The sequence below is a fragment of the Oratosquilla oratoria genome, chromosome 16, assembly GCF_046742065.1.
Source record: "Oratosquilla oratoria isolate Oo_2021 chromosome 16, ASM4674206v1, whole genome shotgun sequence".
Lineage (NCBI taxonomy): Eukaryota > Metazoa > Arthropoda > Malacostraca > Stomatopoda > Squillidae > Oratosquilla > Oratosquilla oratoria.
The window spans coordinates 46,437,201-46,455,183 of NC_134792.1; the positions used below are offsets into that span (position 1 = coordinate 46,437,201).

General features: G+C 45.5%; 1 protein-coding gene across 4 annotated transcripts in view; it reads left to right on the top strand.

Annotated features, from left to right (window-relative positions):
• The window catches only part of Remo (Remoulade), a 119,257-nt gene extending 102,914 nt beyond the window's left edge, over nt 1–16,343 (top strand). For 3 of the 4 annotated variants that reach the window (XM_076199679.1, XM_076199681.1, XM_076199680.1), the window contains exons 7-12: nt 4,044–4,201; nt 5,231–5,447; nt 5,902–6,059; nt 6,751–7,161; nt 7,339–7,579; nt 9,810–16,343. In XM_076199679.1, coding sequence (XP_076055794.1) covers nt 4,044–4,201; nt 5,231–5,447; nt 5,902–6,059; nt 6,751–7,161; nt 7,339–7,579; nt 9,810–14,307 — 5,683 coding nt within the window. In that variant the 3' untranslated portion in view covers nt 14,308–16,343. The remainder of the gene's footprint in view (nt 1–4,043; nt 4,202–5,230; nt 5,448–5,901; nt 6,060–6,750; nt 7,162–7,338; nt 7,580–9,809) is intronic. The other variant, XM_076199682.1, reaches the window with a different exon arrangement.
• Nucleotides 16,344–17,983: the final 1,640 nt, after the last annotated feature.

The window sequence follows — 17,983 nt, forward strand, 5'->3', positions numbered from 1 at the left end:
GTTTTCCATTACCATTGTTGAACAAACAACACCAGAGCCTCTCATATCCTCACCTCCTCATCCCCTCACGTCCTCATCCCCTCACGTCCTCATCCCCTCACCTCTTCATCACCTCATCTCCTCACGTCCTCATCCCCTCACGTCCTCATCCCCTCACGTCCTCATCTCCTCACCACCTTCATCACCTCATCTCCTCACGTCCTCATCCCCTCATCTCCTCATCCCCTCACGTCCTCATCCCCTCACGTCCTCATCCCCTCACATCCTCATCCCCTCACATCCTCATCCCCTCATCTCCTCATCCCCTCATCTCCTCATCCCCTCATCTCCTCATCCCCAGAGCTTCTCATATCCTCACCTCCTCACGTCGTTACGTTCTCACGTCCTCATCCCCTCATCTCTTCATCACCTCATCTCCCCACCTCCTCACACCCTCATATCCTCCACTCCTCACCTCCTCATCCCCTCACTTCCTCATCTTCTCATCCCTTCACCTCCCCATCTCCTCACCTCATCATCACCTTCTCATCTCTTCACCTCCTTACCTCTTCTGTCGAAATAAAACCACCTCCTAATCAATTAGTTATTAGCCAGAGGGATGGGTGGTGAGGCGAGGTCATGGAAGGGAAGGAAGTTGTGCCGGCCGCCCTGGGCCGAACCAATCCTTTGGGTCACGCCCCGGGGGGTCCTGCAGGGGTCTCTCTCAGCAGCTGAATGAAGCCGTCCGCCCGGCGGCGGCGGCGGCATCCAGGACTAAATCTGCAAAACTCGTCACCAACGTATTTCCGAAAGAGCTCATGGAGGCCCAGCTGGAAGCCCGCAGCCTCACAGCGGCTGACAACGGTCCCCGGGCCCTCCTACAGATCTCTCTGGGAAGAAACTTTGGAGTGTTGTTTGTGTTGTGAATGTTAGGCTGTTTCTATATCACCGGCTGAAAGTGGTATGGGGAGGAGACCAGTCCTCGGTTGTCAGCTTTCCGTGTGAGAAAAGGTGTAACAAGTACAGTTGCAATTGATGGAGAGATCTTGGGCTCAGTCCGGAGACCGAGTGCCAGCCCCTTGGGGCTGCACCTCCAGTAAGGGGTGAATGGGTTGAAGACGGGCATGGGAGGGAGACGAATCTATCTGACATTCGTCTCGCGGGATCCTCGTTGTTAATCCCACCAGCGAGCAATGCTATGGGAGTTTAGACTTAACCGGATACTGCTTTTAAACCAGTTTGAACGAGTTTAAAGAAAATATCGCTGTTTTTGCATTATATTTTTTACTTTTTCTTCTTAACTAGGTTGAGCCTTTCGTTGATTTTTTTCTAAGACCGGCTGGCGATTTTTGGTCGTGGGTTTTGATTGTGACTCCTCCCCCCACCTCGGGTTGAATCAAATCATCGAGCGGCCATTAGCCAGAAAACGCAAATTCGAAAATGTGCGTCATAGCCCTCCTCCTCCTCCTCCTCCTCCTCCTCCTCCTCCTCCACGTCTCTTTCTTCTCTTTCGTTTCGTATTCTCTTCACTCATTCCTCTCCATCTGTCTCCCCCCTCTTTTTTTTTTCCACTCTCCCTTGTCCGTCTCTTTTCTTATCCTTTGCTCTTTCCACTGTTTTCTATTTTCCTTCTCATCCCTCTTTCCTCTCCTACCTTTCTTCTCTTTTGTTTCTCTTTCTCTCGCTCTTTTCTCTTCTCCCTCTTTTCCGTCCTCCCCTTCCTTTTTATTTTCCTCTTCTATTCCCGATCCTCTTTTCTTCCTCTTCGTCTTTCTTCTTCCTCCACTCTCTTTCCTCTCCGTTTTTCACTATTTTTTTCTCTTCTCCGATCCTCCTTTCTTCCTCTTCTTTCCTCTTTTTCTCCCCTCCTCCGTATTCCCTCGTTTCCCCTCTACATTTGCGCCGCGAACGACTCCCCTATTCCCCTCTCCTCTCCATTTCTTCTTCTTCTTCTTCTTCTTCTTCTTCCCCCTTTTCTATTTCCGTTATGTATTATCTCCTCCCTGTATCGCCGTCGTCGTCTTGCTTCCCGCTGCTTGTGCTTGCGCCCTTTGTCCAATCCTGCTCTCTCTCTTACCCTCTCTCTCTCTCTTCATCGCTGTCTTCGTATTTATCCTGTCTCTCCTCTTTTTTTTTTTTATTGTTTCCCTTTTTCCTCCTTTCATTCCTCCCCTTTTCTTCTTTTGTCGTTTTGTTTTCGTTTAGAACACCGTTTGCCTTCTTCTACCAAACTTGGCTCTTCATCTTTGTCATCCTATCTACATTTTTACCCTTCTCTCCGTGTTGCTTCCTTCTTTGGCTTCTTCCTTCCTTCCTTTTTCATTCCTGTCTTCCTTTGTTCTCCCATTCCTTTTCCTCTTCTTTCCTTTTTCCATTCCATCCTTTTTTTCTTCGTTCCTTCTTTTTTTTCACTCTCCTTCCTTTCTATCTTTCTATATCCCTTCCAGTCTATCATCTTTCCTTCCTTCCTTCCTTCCTTCCTTTCATTTTGTCCTCCTTTCCTTCCTACCTTCCCTGTTTTTTTTTCTTACTATCCTTCACTTCAATCAATCATTCAATTATTTTTCTTCCTATTTCCTCCCTTCATTCATTTATTAATTATTTTCATTCTTCTCTCTTGTTTTCCTTCTTTCTTACCTTCCTTTCTTTCTCCCTTCCCCCGTTCTTGCCTTCATTCACTCATTTATGTCATTTTATCTTCTCTCTACCCTCTTCATTCACTCATTCATTCATTCATTCATTCTTTTCATCCTTCATCCATTCCTGTTTTCCTTTTCTTCCTTCCTTCCTTCTTTCGTTACATTTCGTCAACATTCTGCTGACGAATTATGTGCGTTTTCCCTCTCCTGACCTCCGGCCACCAGCTGCTCGACTGGCTGCAGCTGGTTCACCCTTGTCTTGCCTCGTTTGGCCTTGAGAGTCCAGCTGCCTCACCCATTATGTATACGCATTAGCAACTTCCTTTCTTGCCCTCGTGTGTGTTTACAGTTAGTGACGTCATCAGAAGCGTACTGGTCACGCATTCGCTCACTTTGCGTTCGAATCCCGCACTTCTCTTCGATTCCCAGCAGTGACTGTCTGTCACCTGCCCCCAACACTAAAGTGCATAATAGGGCAAAGGTGACGCCTTCGGCCGCAGCCATTCAGCGTCTCCTACCTTAGGCTCCTCACCTATATATCATCTCACGTGTATAATTGTCTAACATATTAATTCTACTTCTGGTGTCAAAGAGTAATTTCAAGTTAACAAGAGAAAATAGGAATATAATCCTATATTTGTATATTTCATTTTTGGGTTGTGATTTTGTTACGTTTCCTTGTTTCCTTGCAGAAAGTTTATAGGCGTTGCATGATCGTCACAATAATGCGCTCACGAGAAAAATTATTGATGTGAATTTTGTAAATATAAATCACAGTAATATTATAATGTGTTTACATTGCTTAGAAAATGGGGTAGTTGAGGCAATATGGAATACAGGTGCGTGTGGCGTGCTGGTTTTCTTTCAAAACTTCAAAGGGGTGACTATTATTGTCAAAGCGTAATTACGTTATTCTTACTCTGTATAGCAGGGGATGGAGGCTGTTTTGTTGTTGCGTAGAGTTAATTGATGTGTCAAGTAATATCATGTAACACACATATATATATATATATATATATATATATATATATATATATATATATTGTATATATATATATTGTATATATATATATTGTATATATATATATATATATATATATATATATATATATATAATATATGTATATAATACATAAAGCATATATATGTGTATACAAAATAATGATCAAATAAACAAGTAAATAAAAGTGAGTATATAAAAACATTTATGTTCATAATGATAATCTGCTTTTGACTGATGTGTTGATATTAGAAGGTGCAGTGACTCCAGCAGGCTTTCATTAACAGCCTAGCCTGTCCTGGAACATGGGACCCGTGATGATAGAGAACTTTCTAAGTCACGCTTGTCAGTGATTAGCTGTTACCTAATCTAATTTTGGTACCATGATCCGATGTACTCGCTCACCCAATCTCTTTCATCCACAGAGATCTATCCAACAACCAGCTGTCATGCGGGTGCCACCTGGCGTGGCTGGGCGAAGCCGTCCAGCAGGGGGCCTTCCGGCTGTCGCCCTCGTCCACCTGTCGAGACCTGAACCACAAGAACCAGATGATCAAGAAGCTCCGACGGGAGGACCTATGCAGTAAGTACCGGGAGGTGCCGTGGTCAGGAGGGACTTCAGTGTGTTGGGATTGGCACGTCTTAGGCCGGCCACACACGTGCAGTTTAAACTGACAGTTACAACTGTTCAGTTATAACTGTCAGTTGAAACTGCATGTGTGTGGGTATCTCAGTGATACTGAGATACCCACACACGTGCAGTTTCAACTGGCAGTTATAACTGAACAGTTGTAACTGTCAGTTTAAACTGCACGTGTGTGGCCGGCTTTAGGATACTCGGGGTTGTTGGTGGGTGTCATGGTTAGGAAGTTTTAAGGGTGGTGGGTGTTTGGGTTGTAGGGTTGGTAGAGGTTGGGGTTTGTGGGTGTCAGGGTGAGTTTTAAGATGGCTTTCATAGTTGATGGGTATCAAGACTTGGTGGGAGTTTGGGTAATTGGGTTCTTTTTAGGGTTGGAAAATTAGATGTAGAGTTTGGAAACCTACAGTGAAAACAACGAGAAGATCCTGGATTTGTGGTAAGGGTGAGTCTGTGTTAAGAGGAGATTGGCCACTCCTTTGCGAAAGTCACGTGTTGCCCCTCAGCGTTTCTTTGCAAAGGTGCAGCCTCAACCATTCTTGTATCAGATTCTTCCCTCCTCTCCCGCAATAGTCACCACTCACTAAACCTCACCATTCTCCTCCTCTCTCTTCCAACAGCCTTCACGTGCCTCATTCATCTCTCTGTTCCAAGAGCACTTTGTGGTGACATGTGACATGCACCTCTCTCACACCTCTTTATCTCTCTTTGTCATTTTCATTCTCACACTTTTTCTTGTTCTTGTTCTCTTTTTCATTGTCTTTCTCATTCTCTATCTCTCTCTTTCCTATTCTCTCACTACCTTTCTCATTCTCTTCCTCATTTTCTTTCTTATCCCCATTTTCACTCTCATTCTCTTTCATTTTCTTTTCATCACCATTCCCATTGTTTCTCATTTTCACTCCAAGTTTATGTACCTCTTTCCTATTGACCCATGTAACCTCATCTGACACCCTCCCACCATCCCTTTGCCAGATGGCGGCATTGGTAACATGGGGACCTCTCTGGTGGAACTCGAGCCTCATCGGGACCAGCTCGTCTTCGCAGGAGACTCGCTACAGCTGCGATGCCGGGTGTCCTACGACAAGGAAGAGCTGCCAGAGGTCGTGTGGGTGTGGGAGGACCTCCATCTCAAAGAGGAGCAGCGTGGTGCCGTCATCCGGACCGAGCCGAACCGCAATGCCCTTGAAAGGTGGGTGGTGTGAGTCTCACCAGCAAGATATAAAGGTTCCTCTCCTGATGGGGATGTGAGCAAAATGCCTTGACTTCAAGTTCTCCTGGGTCTAAGGAGGCAGACCCTGGCTTGAGGAAGGATTTAACTGGTCAAAACCCCATTTTGGACATAGCCACCTGCTCCCTCAGCTCAATTTTTCAGACATTAGATAGGTGTCAAATGGTAAGATAGCAAATATGGTCTTCATATGCCATCATTAGGAGTGCTGACATAATTTTTCTGCTGAACTTCCCTATCCCTCTTCCTCTTCATCCCCCATTCCTCCTTTTAACCTCCTTCCTCCCCTTTCCCACCCTACCCATCCCAATTCCCCCTACTCCACTGAACCTACTCCATCCCCAAACCAGTCCCAAATAACCACAGTACTAAAACCCATATTCACCAGCCTTTTGACCAAATCAATGATGTGCAGTATCCCTATTTGGCTTGACAGCAAAGTGGAGATCGGCCGCCTGGATGGATCCCACAGCGGCGAGTGGTCGTGTCTGGTCAAGGGTCGGGCTGGCAACCATAGCCGCAGCATCAGCGTCTTTGTCATCTCACATGACACCAAGTACTGTGACTTTAACCGTAAGTGGTTATATCCTTATGTACAGCCTGTCCTTAAGACCCATAACATCGAACTTCCTCAGTATAGTGTCATACTGTATTGATTTTGTTTATGCTAATGATAGGTGGTTTTATGCTGCTGAGGGGGGATGAACTCTGGCCAGTTTGAGCATCCCCCCCTCGAATTCTGGCCAGATTGAGATCTCCCCTCATTTTAGAGTTCCTTCCTTCAACTGCATGGAGTATGATGCCATGCTGAAGCAGTTAACAGCCTCAGCTCATACTTATCCTTATTTATTTATTTTATTTTATTTTATTTTATTCTTCTTCATCTTCTTCAAAGTTGTGATTCTTGTTCCATTTGTTTTTGTATACTTTTCAGTAAAACAACAAAGTAATGTCGTAGCACATTGGTCAAATAATACTAATGACCCACTTTCAGAGAAGAATAAGCGAAGTAAAAAAATTTGCATATTTCAATCACTAACTGTGATCCTCTTCAGCAGTTAGTGATCGAAATATACGGATCTTTTTACTTTCACTTATTCTTCTCCGAAAGTGGGTCATTAGTATTACTCTTCAGTACTTTCTTGGTATTGACTGGAGGATTTATTTACCCATCAAATGTCTATATGTGTTCAATGTACATGGTTGACATGGAGGAAGGAGAGTAGACAGCTAGATTTGATCCTTGTGTTTCTTTCTGGTGCAGAGACGATCAACAATAAGGGAACTTATCTGTGGCCCAAAACCATGGCTGGCGTTACCGTGACCCTTGACTGCACAGGCCTGTCCCCGGCACCACAGCAGGCCCGCCACACCTGTGGTGAGGATGGCAAGTGGACTTTGCTAAACACCACCCAATGCCCCTTCATTTCAAAGACCACTCGCATCCTGCAGCAATCTGCCTTCAGTGAAGTTTCCAATGTGAAGAACCTGGCAGACCATGCCCGAAGACTCAGGGACTTCACCCGTGATGGTTCTGTGTTCCAGGACCCAATGGATGTGGTCTTCCTCTCACTTACCCTCCGCAAGTACACATCACTCCTGCCACAACTTGTTGACCGCAAGGCAGCAAGCCTTATCGTGGACCTGGTAGACAACGTTCTGTCAGCCAGGAAATGTAAGTGAATACTATAACATGTGTGGATAATACAACCAGTAACTTTTTCATTAATTGTTGGAATTATTTTGTACTCTGGAGAAGGATATGTCTTAGGAATATATGTATACCATATAAAAGTTAGTTGGTGTGCTCAGGATAAAATTGTAAGCCCCAAATGGAAACTTTACATTTCAGCTCTGCTCCGCCAAGCAGAAATGGAAGACTTTGCTTGCAGCCGCATCATTTCGACCATGGTGGATCTGGTTGAGTGGTTACCTGCTCAGCCTGCAGCCTCCAAGCCCAGAGTTGAGGTCCACCAGCTCACCCTTCGGCCGGACTCGCTTTCTGGGTTAACGTGCACATGGTACAGACGGTCAAGTCATTCTGTGGAGCGTCAGTTCCGATGCAATGCACATAATTACTCACATCCATACAGGTGAGTGCAGAGTTCTGCCATGAAAAGTCAAAATGAATTAACTTCAAAATCCTTGTTTTGAAAAAAATCAGTGGTAAAAGCTTGAATGCTCATTGCTTTTTTGCTGCTTATATCTGTATCTTGTAGTTTTGCAAACCTGGGGATTGACATTAGAACTGTTGCTTTGTGGCATTAGATTCCTACAAAATGTCAAGCAAATAGTCAATGCACTATGTCTTCTAATAACGTAGAAAACATGTTGAGTTAATGCAGTCTGCCTGTTGAGACCCTGATATAATGGTAAGACAGGATTAACACACTAGAAGAATAAGTTTCATCTCTTTCTGCTGATTCCATAGATGCCAAAATGGCAAAAATCATATTTTTGGTTTTTGTGTTCTGCCTTTTTACAGCAGAGTTGGACACAAGAGTTGGCTTAGAAAACAATTGGCAATACCATGTCACAATCAGTAGCTTGATGCTACCATTGTCACTTGAACACAGCAAGCACCTAATGGTTAACTTAATAAAGTGTAATGGATACAGGTACTCTGGGGGTTAATTATATATTTAATACAAACAGACCTCAGGTATCGACCTCTTAGTTTTGCGCAGCCACTGCTATAGGGACTAGAGATGCTCCTATGGATCAGAGTCACATAGCATGTTCAAACTCTATAGGTCTCTAAACCTTGAAGGACTTTTAAATCAGTAATAGGAAACTGGAAGTAATTTACCAAGAAAAGACTCTATATCATTCTTGTAGAATATATGAGTTTTCACCAAATGGAAGGCAAATGGATCAGTATTATGTAGAATGGTAAGGCTTGCCACCTTATAGAAACTGTAGCTGTGACATATTAACAGTTTCTTCTAGATATTCTGTGGGATGGCTGCATCATGGGAAAATGAATATTTTGTATTTTGGGAGGGAGATTAGCATTTTTTCAGTGTTGATAAGGTGACAATCTCAGGTAGGCTGTATGGGTGGCTATTGAACTAGTGACTAAAGAACTACCGGGTACTTTGCTGTTGCTCATTTCATAAGTGTAGAGTTAGTGGTTGGCAAAGTACAATATTTTCAGAAACATAAAGCGTATAAACATATAAGATGCACCTAAATTTTTGCCAACCTTTTCTATTTATCTGTATACCAAGGGCTTTTTTCCCCTTATAAGAGAAGTAGCCAAAGGTAAAGGCATAAATCCACTCACACCCATTTCATCCCCACATACTCCATTCCCATTCACCACCCCTCCCTCGCCCTTTTCTTGGCTCCTTCAGGATGACGGGTCATCCCTGCATCTTGCCCACTGCCCTGGGCCAGAAGTAATGTAGCAAGACACAGCACATCCACAGCAAGGCTGCTTCATTTAATCAACCCCCATCCCCTCATGCAGTGCCCATTTTACACCATCAATCCATCCACCTCATCCTTGGTCACCCCCTCATGTTCACTCCTTCCACCTCTGCCTTCCACACCTCTTTTACTAATCTTTCTTCACCCATTCTTTCTATGTGTCCAAACCATCTCAATATTCTTTCATCAACCCTATCTCCCAACTCCCTTTCCACCCCCATTCTCCTCCTCAGCTCCTCATTTCTCACTCTACAGCCTCATAACCCCTACCATACTTCACAGGCACCTCATCTCAAACACATTTAAACTCTTCCTCTCTTATGTTCCGTGTTTTTGCCCCATACAGTGCTGTTGGCCCAATCACTCCTACATACAGTCTCCTTTTAGCATCCATTCCCAAATATTTATTTCTCATTACACTCTTTAATCCCTCAAGGCATAGTGTTAGTGATAGGTAGAAAATAATTAAAGATTTACAAACAGTATTATATAGTAAATAAGAATAATAAAGATTATAAACAAATTAATGGCACTGGTTGACAAAACAGATGCAACCTGTCAGTTGATCACTGGCTTCTGTTATGTAAACAAACAACAGGGTACAGGTGGAAATTGCATCTAGCAACAGAAGCATCATACTTGTAGAATCCATGCACAATAGAGCCATCCTACAACAAGATATGCTCCCCCACTCCTGTGCTAAATATGGCAAAATAATTTTTCAACAATTCCATGTATATTCAAAGATAACTTAGTATTCAATTTTGCTGTGGTGGGATTTTCTCTCTCTCTCTCTCTCTCTCTCTCTCTCTCTCTCTCTCTCTCTCTCTCTCTCTCTCTCTCTCCCCCCCCCCTGCTTAAAAGTACAGTTCTCTTTCTTTCTGGTTTCAGCTCTGATGATGAGATCCTTGATGCACAGCTCCACTTCCCTGAGTCACCTCTGTATGAGGTCAGGTACAGCACGGAGTCCCCCAGCAGTGCCATTGAGCCAGCCCCTGGAAGTGTTCCCGAAGTGACCACGAGGTCAGTGAGCAGCGTCACCCTTGGGGATGCCACATCCATCAAGCTGCAGGTGTGGATATACACTTCAGCCCACCTGTTCCCTCGTGTTGGTGGCAACTCCAATGACGGTGGTAGCCATGAGGATTCCTGGGAACTGACATCCCCAGTCATTGGTGTTCGCATCAATGGCCAGGAGATATCAGCCATGCATGATGACCTGTATGTGACTCTTCGCTCTGCCATCTACAGTCGTGACATCAGAGCTGTCTGGTGGAATGCCTCAGCCAACCACGGTCATGGTAACTGGACTAACCGAGGCTGCAAGATGACTGACATGCTCAGCACGCTTATTATGTTCCGGTGCAACCGGTTGGCTCACTTTGGCCTCCTGCAAGACATGTCATCACAACACCACAGCCAAGCAGGACTCCGGGGTGCTGAATTCAAATTGAGCGCCCCTGGCGTCTATGTTGGCAGCAGTGTCTGCATGGCATTCCTGGTAGCATCCATTGTAACATGGGCTGCACACCAACACCGCATCAATACAATGGGTAAGAACAAGCACTCCTTTGTGAACACGTGGATTGCCCTCCTCTTCCTTGTGGCCCTCTTCACTGCTGGTGTGTATCAGACAGAGAACCCACATCTTTGCCAGGGTGTAGGTGTGGCCCTCCACTACCTGACAACATGTGTCCTCCTCTGGATCATTGTCACTGTCAGTAACCTCTACAAGAAGGTAGCCAAGGCCCTTCGGCCGCCACTTCCCCCAGATGACCCACCGCCAGATATGCCGCTGCCCCCAAAGCCAATGCTCCGATTCTACTTGGTGGGATGGGGCATTGCCCTCATTGTCTGTGGCATCTCAGCTGCTGTTAACCTGCAGCAGTATGGTGGCTACAGTTACTGTTTTCTTGCCTGGGGCCCAAGCCTTGGGGCCTTCTATGCCCCAACAGCAGCGCTGGTCTTCATTCTCTTTGTCTTCTTTCTGTTGACCCACTGCCTCCTTGGGTCACGTCGGGTCAGTTATTCAGAGGCCACAGGGGCCACAGAGACAACAGAACTCGAGTTACTAGAGGCCCACAGCCCTGAGGACAATGAAGAGGCTGGAGGCGCCACCAGTGGTGGGGTTGGAGATGAACTGAGCATTGCCTCCTCTGACTCAACAGCCAGTGTGGCAGACACACAACACAGCCCCCTGACGCAGTTGAGGGCTCATGTGGTCACACTGCTCCTCTTCATCCTGACATGGGCCTCTGCAGCCATCACAACAGCTGCACCTTTTGCTATCCCATACCACACAACCATCTTCAGCATTGCTTATGCCATCTGCGCCAGCAGCCTAGGCTGCTTCATTTTTGTTTTCTTCTGTGTAAGCCGAAGCGATGTCTGGGAGGCATGGAGAACATGCTCATGTCACTGCGAGGGCACCCCCTTGCACGACAAGGATGACGAAGGCCATGAGGTGACCGGGTCACCCAACAACAACAATAACAACAATAGCAGTAGTGCAACCCACCTAATGGCTGCCAACAACATTGCATCACCACCAATGGCCACCAGTACCCAAAGTCTGGAGTCCTCCAACACCCACCAGACAAACAAGTCCTCCTCACTCTCACACAGCATCCTGGCCTCCAACAAACAGGACAGCATCAGCAAGAGCTCCAACAACAGCCACCTTCTGAGCACCCGACTTGGGGCCATGACTGATAACTCGATGCACTTTGCCCCAGAAATGTTCTACAACCCGAGGCAACTTGGTGTGGCCAAAAAATTCTTTCAGAAGCAGCGACTGCGGCAGATGGTCAAGCAGAACAACCTGGATGCCAACAAGACAGACAGTGACTGTAACTCAACCGTTTACAAGCCAAAGATGCCACGCTCCATCAAGTCTGACTCTGATCAGAACTTTGAGTCCTCCTTCCTTGGAGCTTCAAGCAAGGTCAACAACACCAACATCCATGTTGACTCCATGTATGGCTACCTTCCTCCACACATGTCTGCAGGCAAACAGGTGACCAAAGATACTGCAGAGGTCCTTTGTGTTCTGGGTCCAACAAGGGACCGCGTCTACTCCCAGGGTGCTTATCCTGATGGTGGTTTCTCACCAAAGAGCTACGAGTCGGCAGACCGGCAGTGGTCAACCATGCCCCGGAAGCCAAGGTGTCCCTCAGATAATCTCCAGAGCCCCATTAGAAGGGGAGGTTCCTTCCCCAACATCATGGAAGAGTCTCAGGTTAACTCTTTGGCCACAAGCCAGAACTCCCTGCATGACTACCCAGAAAAGGAGTCTTCTGCATGTCTGCCACATCACCTGAACTACCTTGGCCCACAGGAAGCGCAGTTGGGCCAACATGTGGGCCACCGTCATGCCTCTCACTTTCACCCAGAGACCTCGTTCCTGATGGCCAGTATGGTCCAGGGGCAGAACCTTCCACCCATCTTCAACGCTAATGTGAACCCATCTTCGTTCGGACACCACCTCCCACCCATGCAAGGAGAGGGCGGGGACCTCCTTCTTGGTCAGGGGAGTGACCGGAACTCCTTCCACTCAGATGGCACGGCCATGTCCAAGATGACAGACAAGAGCCGTACACCACGTGATCGGTACCATCACCGGCACCGGACTGGTGGGCGAGACCGTACAAAAAGTGGGAGGCCAAGACGGAAGCGGTCCGGATCTCGTGGGAGCAGTGGCGGTGGTAGTGTTGGCATTGTTAGTAATGTCAAGGAAAACCTGGACTGGCCTTACCATAGTCATTCCCCAGTCATGATCAACCACATGGTTTCCAATACCGATGCCCTGGTTGGCGCCCTTTACCACAGCAGGCGTAGCTCTGAGTCTGAGGGTGTGGACGCACAGAGGCAATACATGGTATACCCTCAGGACCCAGGCACCATAGCAACTCCAAAGAACCAAGTGGTACTGGAGACGAACATGGATACGGTGGACAGGACTGGGAGTTTGAAAGGGAGTGGTGGCAGTAGCAGTGGTGGCGGTGGTGGAACAAAGCTCCCTGAGGGGATTTGGCCTCATGTACTTGCACAAAGCAACCGGACCTGGAGGCTCCCACAAAACCCAAAGGAGCTGAGTGGGGAGAGTCAGGACCCAGGCAGTGGTAGCGAAGGTAACCTGGACCGCGGCAGCATTGACCTGCAGGCATGTGAGGGGCCAGACTCCTCGTGCCCTGCATGGGACAGCGAGGGTGGGGAGGTGTCCTGGTGTGATGGTGCTGGAGAGGAGCGCATCAATGTCTTCGACGCAATGAGTGGGTGTGATGGTGGTAGCATGTGTGATGGAGGCAGTGCCTGTGAGATGGGGAGCATGTGTGGTCACAGCAGCATTGATGGCAGTGCCAGCAGTGCAAGCATGGATCCAGCTGTTGGAACCAGCCCACGGGGCAGTGTTGTCATCACTGACTCCTCTTATGACTCCCCCCTCCACCGTCTCCACCAGAACACACCTGAACGGGGACTTCAGAGTTCTTCCAGCCTTACCAGCTCTCCAAGTCACCACAACACACCAAGTCACCACACCACCACACCGAGCCATGTCACGCCAGAACACCACAATACCCCTGAGTCCTTCCAGCACCACCACCCCTACCGCCGTGACACCACTAGCCAACCATTTATCTTCCAGCACATGCAGCAGCAGCAACAACAACAACAACAACAACTGTCATCATTTGAAGATCACATCCCTACTTTTCTTCAGCAGCATGAGGATTTTCTTCTGGACTTGAGTGAGAGTCCAGTCAACCAAGAAGAGACTCCAGCATCTGGGATGACCAGAGACCATGGCTTACATGCGCAGGACATGTTTAGTGATTCTGCAAACATTGAGGACCACAGCAGCACAGCACCAAGTCTGGTGCACAGTACACCACACAGCCCAACTCCCACTGCCACTGTATCCAGTCCACCACCCAGTAGGACTAGTCCCACTACTGCCACCACTGCATCACAGGGTCACAGCCCCATACATAGCACCATCCAGAGTCCCGCCCCAAGTACAACAAAGAGTGGTCCCCAACACTTCCAGTCCAGTGAAGCCCAATCAGGAAACACACCTTTCCCAGGGAGTCCACACATCACAAATCCAGACTTATTGAACTCCACAGTGACTTCGCAGATCCTGGACGAATCACAACCCAGCACAAATGTCCTCCCACAGGAGGACAAGGTCTCCCTGGCAAGGAATGATGATGTCCACAGTAGTGACAATAAGTCCTTGCTGGAGGAGGAGGAGGAGAGTCATGCCGTGGCAGAAAGAGTGAATGAGCAGGTGGAGGAGGAGAAGGAGAGGGAGAAGAAAGAGGAGAAGGAGGAGGAGGGTGATAGTGGGAACGGAGATGACTCTCCAAAGAGGGAAACACGTGTTTGATAAAAAGTGTCCAGCCAAGTCGAATTTCCGAACTTTGTGGAGATCGATTTTGACTCTATGGATCCTATCAGTGTACTAAAAATATTTTAAACCACATTGAAAAGGGCCAGCCTGATTATAACAATATGGGTTTAGTTCCCCGTAGATGGAAATAGCCAGCAAGGAGGTGCAAAAAGTTTGTGTGCAAAACTAGACAATGCTGGACAAATAATATTTTGACTTACTATGATGATTTTTGAAAATCTGTATTTTGGTGTAGTGTTTTCGAACATCGTCTATGCAACTTTGAATTCTTCTTCTTCTGCGTAGCCACCAAGTAGGCAAGATCGTTGTCATTTGGAGAATCCTCAGGTTTCCCAATATCTAGGTGATTGTTGAGTGTTTACCCCCCACCCAATCCCCCCAGTTGGGAAGGAGGGGAAGGAAGTGGTGCAAGCAGTGAGGGTATACAAGCGAAGGCCTCCTTGTAACTAGTCATGACAACAATTCTCCACAAGCCACGTGCAATGACAATGCTTGGCATCAGCCAGGATGTGTGTGTGTGTGTGCACATGTATAAGTGCATTTGCACATATGAGTCTGTCTTGTCTGTGAGTGTGTGTGTGTGTGTCTGTGTCTGTGTGTGTCTGTCTGTCTGTCTGTGTATGTGTACATGTCTTCTTTCAAACTTAAATGTGCGAATGAGTATACATACATATTTGTGCATTAGTGCAAAGTATTATTCTTAAGTATTCATAATGTACAGTATTTGCTATAGGAGCCTTGTCAGGGGGTTTTTGTACATAAAATAAACAAAGTCTGAGAGTTGTTTATAAGACTGAGGTTGAGGTCAACCATTGGGTTGTATGGCTCTCCTTCACAGGAACCTTTGTCAACATCAACAGGGAAGAAAAACAAGAAATCCCTCTGGTCTCAAGCCTTAGTGCGTCCTTCCTCACATATCAATGTCTTTGTCTTCACCATGAGCTTGTGTGTTCCATAGGTCAGATAGTGATTCCAAGAAATTGATCCAAGACAAGGAGGAACTCTGATGTCATCCTCATCTTGTTAATGCTTGTCAGGAACTTCGTGGATTTTTGCAATTGAAGTATGAATTCCCGTTGGACCCTTGTTCATGGGCTCTGCTTCTTGCACACACATGCACGTACACAGACATGCACACAAACAAACAAACACACACATGCTCGCATGCACGCACATGCACAATTTGCATACCTCATACTTGCATGCACACACATGTACAAATACATGCACAGTACACACATGTGCATACATACACATGGACACACATCTTTTTACGTACACACATGCAAATACAAACAAACAAACAATTAGCATGCACACACACACGCACATGCACACACACACAAATATACCATTTGTGAGCTTTTTGAATCATATATATGCAGAGAAAGAACACAGTTTCCACTTAATTGTTTCTTGCTTGGTCTTCGTATATTTGTGAGCTTTTGTGATTTTTCATAATTTGACAATATTGAAATAGCTTCATACCAACTACAGTTTCATGGCACATACGTACATCTACACAGTCTCACACATTTAAAACATTTGTACAGTTTGGCATCCATTCACTCTTTATGTTTAGCTATAGGTCCTTAGCATGACATCCATCATCATCCATATTCACTCACTCCAAATCACTCTAGAAAATCTCATCATTGAGTTACTTATGGGCATACCCAGTGGCTGCAGTCAGTTGCCTGGGGGCTGTGGGTCTCCAGTAAGAGAGAACCTGAACAATAGATTAATTGACTTATCATCCATTAAAGTTTCATGTCATCTGTCATCCAATATGGCTTTCTAGCATCCATCCCACATCCATTTCCCTATATACATATGTGTGTTTATATATATAGATATACATGTATATATATGTGTATATATATATTGTAGGAATGATGTAAAAAGCAGACTTGATGTGTGTGGATTATTACCCAACATTTCAGCCCTAGTGCCAGGACTGTCCTCAGAGGTGTTATTGGTTGTATTGGACAAGAGTTATACACACACACACACACACACACACACACACTTTCAACGAACGGACGGCTTGACGAACGCTCTGAAGAAAAGTGCAGATTGTGGATACCAACGCAAAGAGAAGTGCCTTTTTGTATTTGCAGGGGGGGGGGGAATTGCTCGTGAGGTAGTGGGAAAGTAAGGAAAGAGGAGAGGGGGAGGGATTACTGGGGAAATGGAAGGTAATGAGGATGTGGAGGACTTGGCCCAGGCAGACGGGCGGAAGGTCAACATGAAACGACCACCGGATGACGAAATGGCAAATAAAAATGTAAAGATTAGAAGTATAGAGAGGAGAAATACAGTAGAAAGTGACGAGAATATGTTCCAGGGATTTAAAGAGGGTGGGGGGGACACAACCCCCCCCAGACTGATAAGACTAGAGGAGAGAGTTGATAAGGTGATCGAGGACTTGGAACGTAAGTTAGGTAATGTAGGCTCCATTCTCCAAAGAATTGAAAGATTGGAACAACTAGAGAAGGCTAACAGAAACTTAACTGAAGAAGTAGAGGACCTAAAAAGACAGTTAGGAAATGTAAAGGAGGAGAATGAGAAATTGAAGAAGAATAGTAATGAAAACAGTGAGAAAATAGCTACAGAAGCTAAAAATTGGAGAATAACTCAAGAAGGGAATAAGGTTTCATTCACTGACATAGTCAAACAGCAATTGAAAGAACATAATGAAGACTCAGTTATTAAAGTGATGAGACAGAAGGAGAATATAGTAAGAGAATTAGCTGACAAAAAGAAATGTATAATTATATTAGGAATGGAAGAGAAACATAACCCAGATAGAACCGCAAGAATCAAGGAGGAAAATGAAAGGGTAAGCAGTTTATTAAAATTAGTCCAGGAAGATGAACCAGAAATTATAAAGGAAATTGAGGAAAAATTCAGACTCGGAAAATATAGTACAGATAAGACCAGACCAATTAAGATTAAATTCAGGTCACAAACAACGGCAGAGAAAATTCTATCCAAGACAGGGAAACTAGCAACAAATGATCAATATAAAAAGGTATGGATAAAAAGAGAAATGAATAAGGAGGAAAGAGAGGCAGAAAAGCAGAAAAGAATTGAAGCTAAGGCAAAAAACGAGGAAAGAACGGAGTCAGAGAAAGAGAGATTCTATTGGAGAGTAGTGAACATGAAAATAAAGCAGTTCGACATACTAAAGAAAAACATAAGGGAAACAGAGAACACAATGGAAGTGGCAGAAAACTAAGAGTGTCTTACACAAATATAGATGGATTGATAACAGGATTGAATGAACTGAATGATTATTTGAAAGAAAAAGAACCGGACATAATGGGAATTGTAGAAACAAAATTAAAAGGCCCACTACCACCCAACAGTGTAGGACATGATACATACAATTATTGGATTAGAAACAGAGAGAAAAAACAAGGGGGTGGAGTTATGTTCCTGACAAAGAAGGATATAAACGTGAAAGGTGTCATATATGGAAAGAATACAGTAGAGATGATTATGATAGAAGTGGAAGACCGAGATAAGAAGAGCAGAAAATTTGTGATCAACTATGTGCCTCCGAAAACAGCCTCATGGGAGGAGAATGAACATAAAAGTATGTTAGAGGACACAAAGATAGCATTAACTAAAATAATGGAAGACGGAG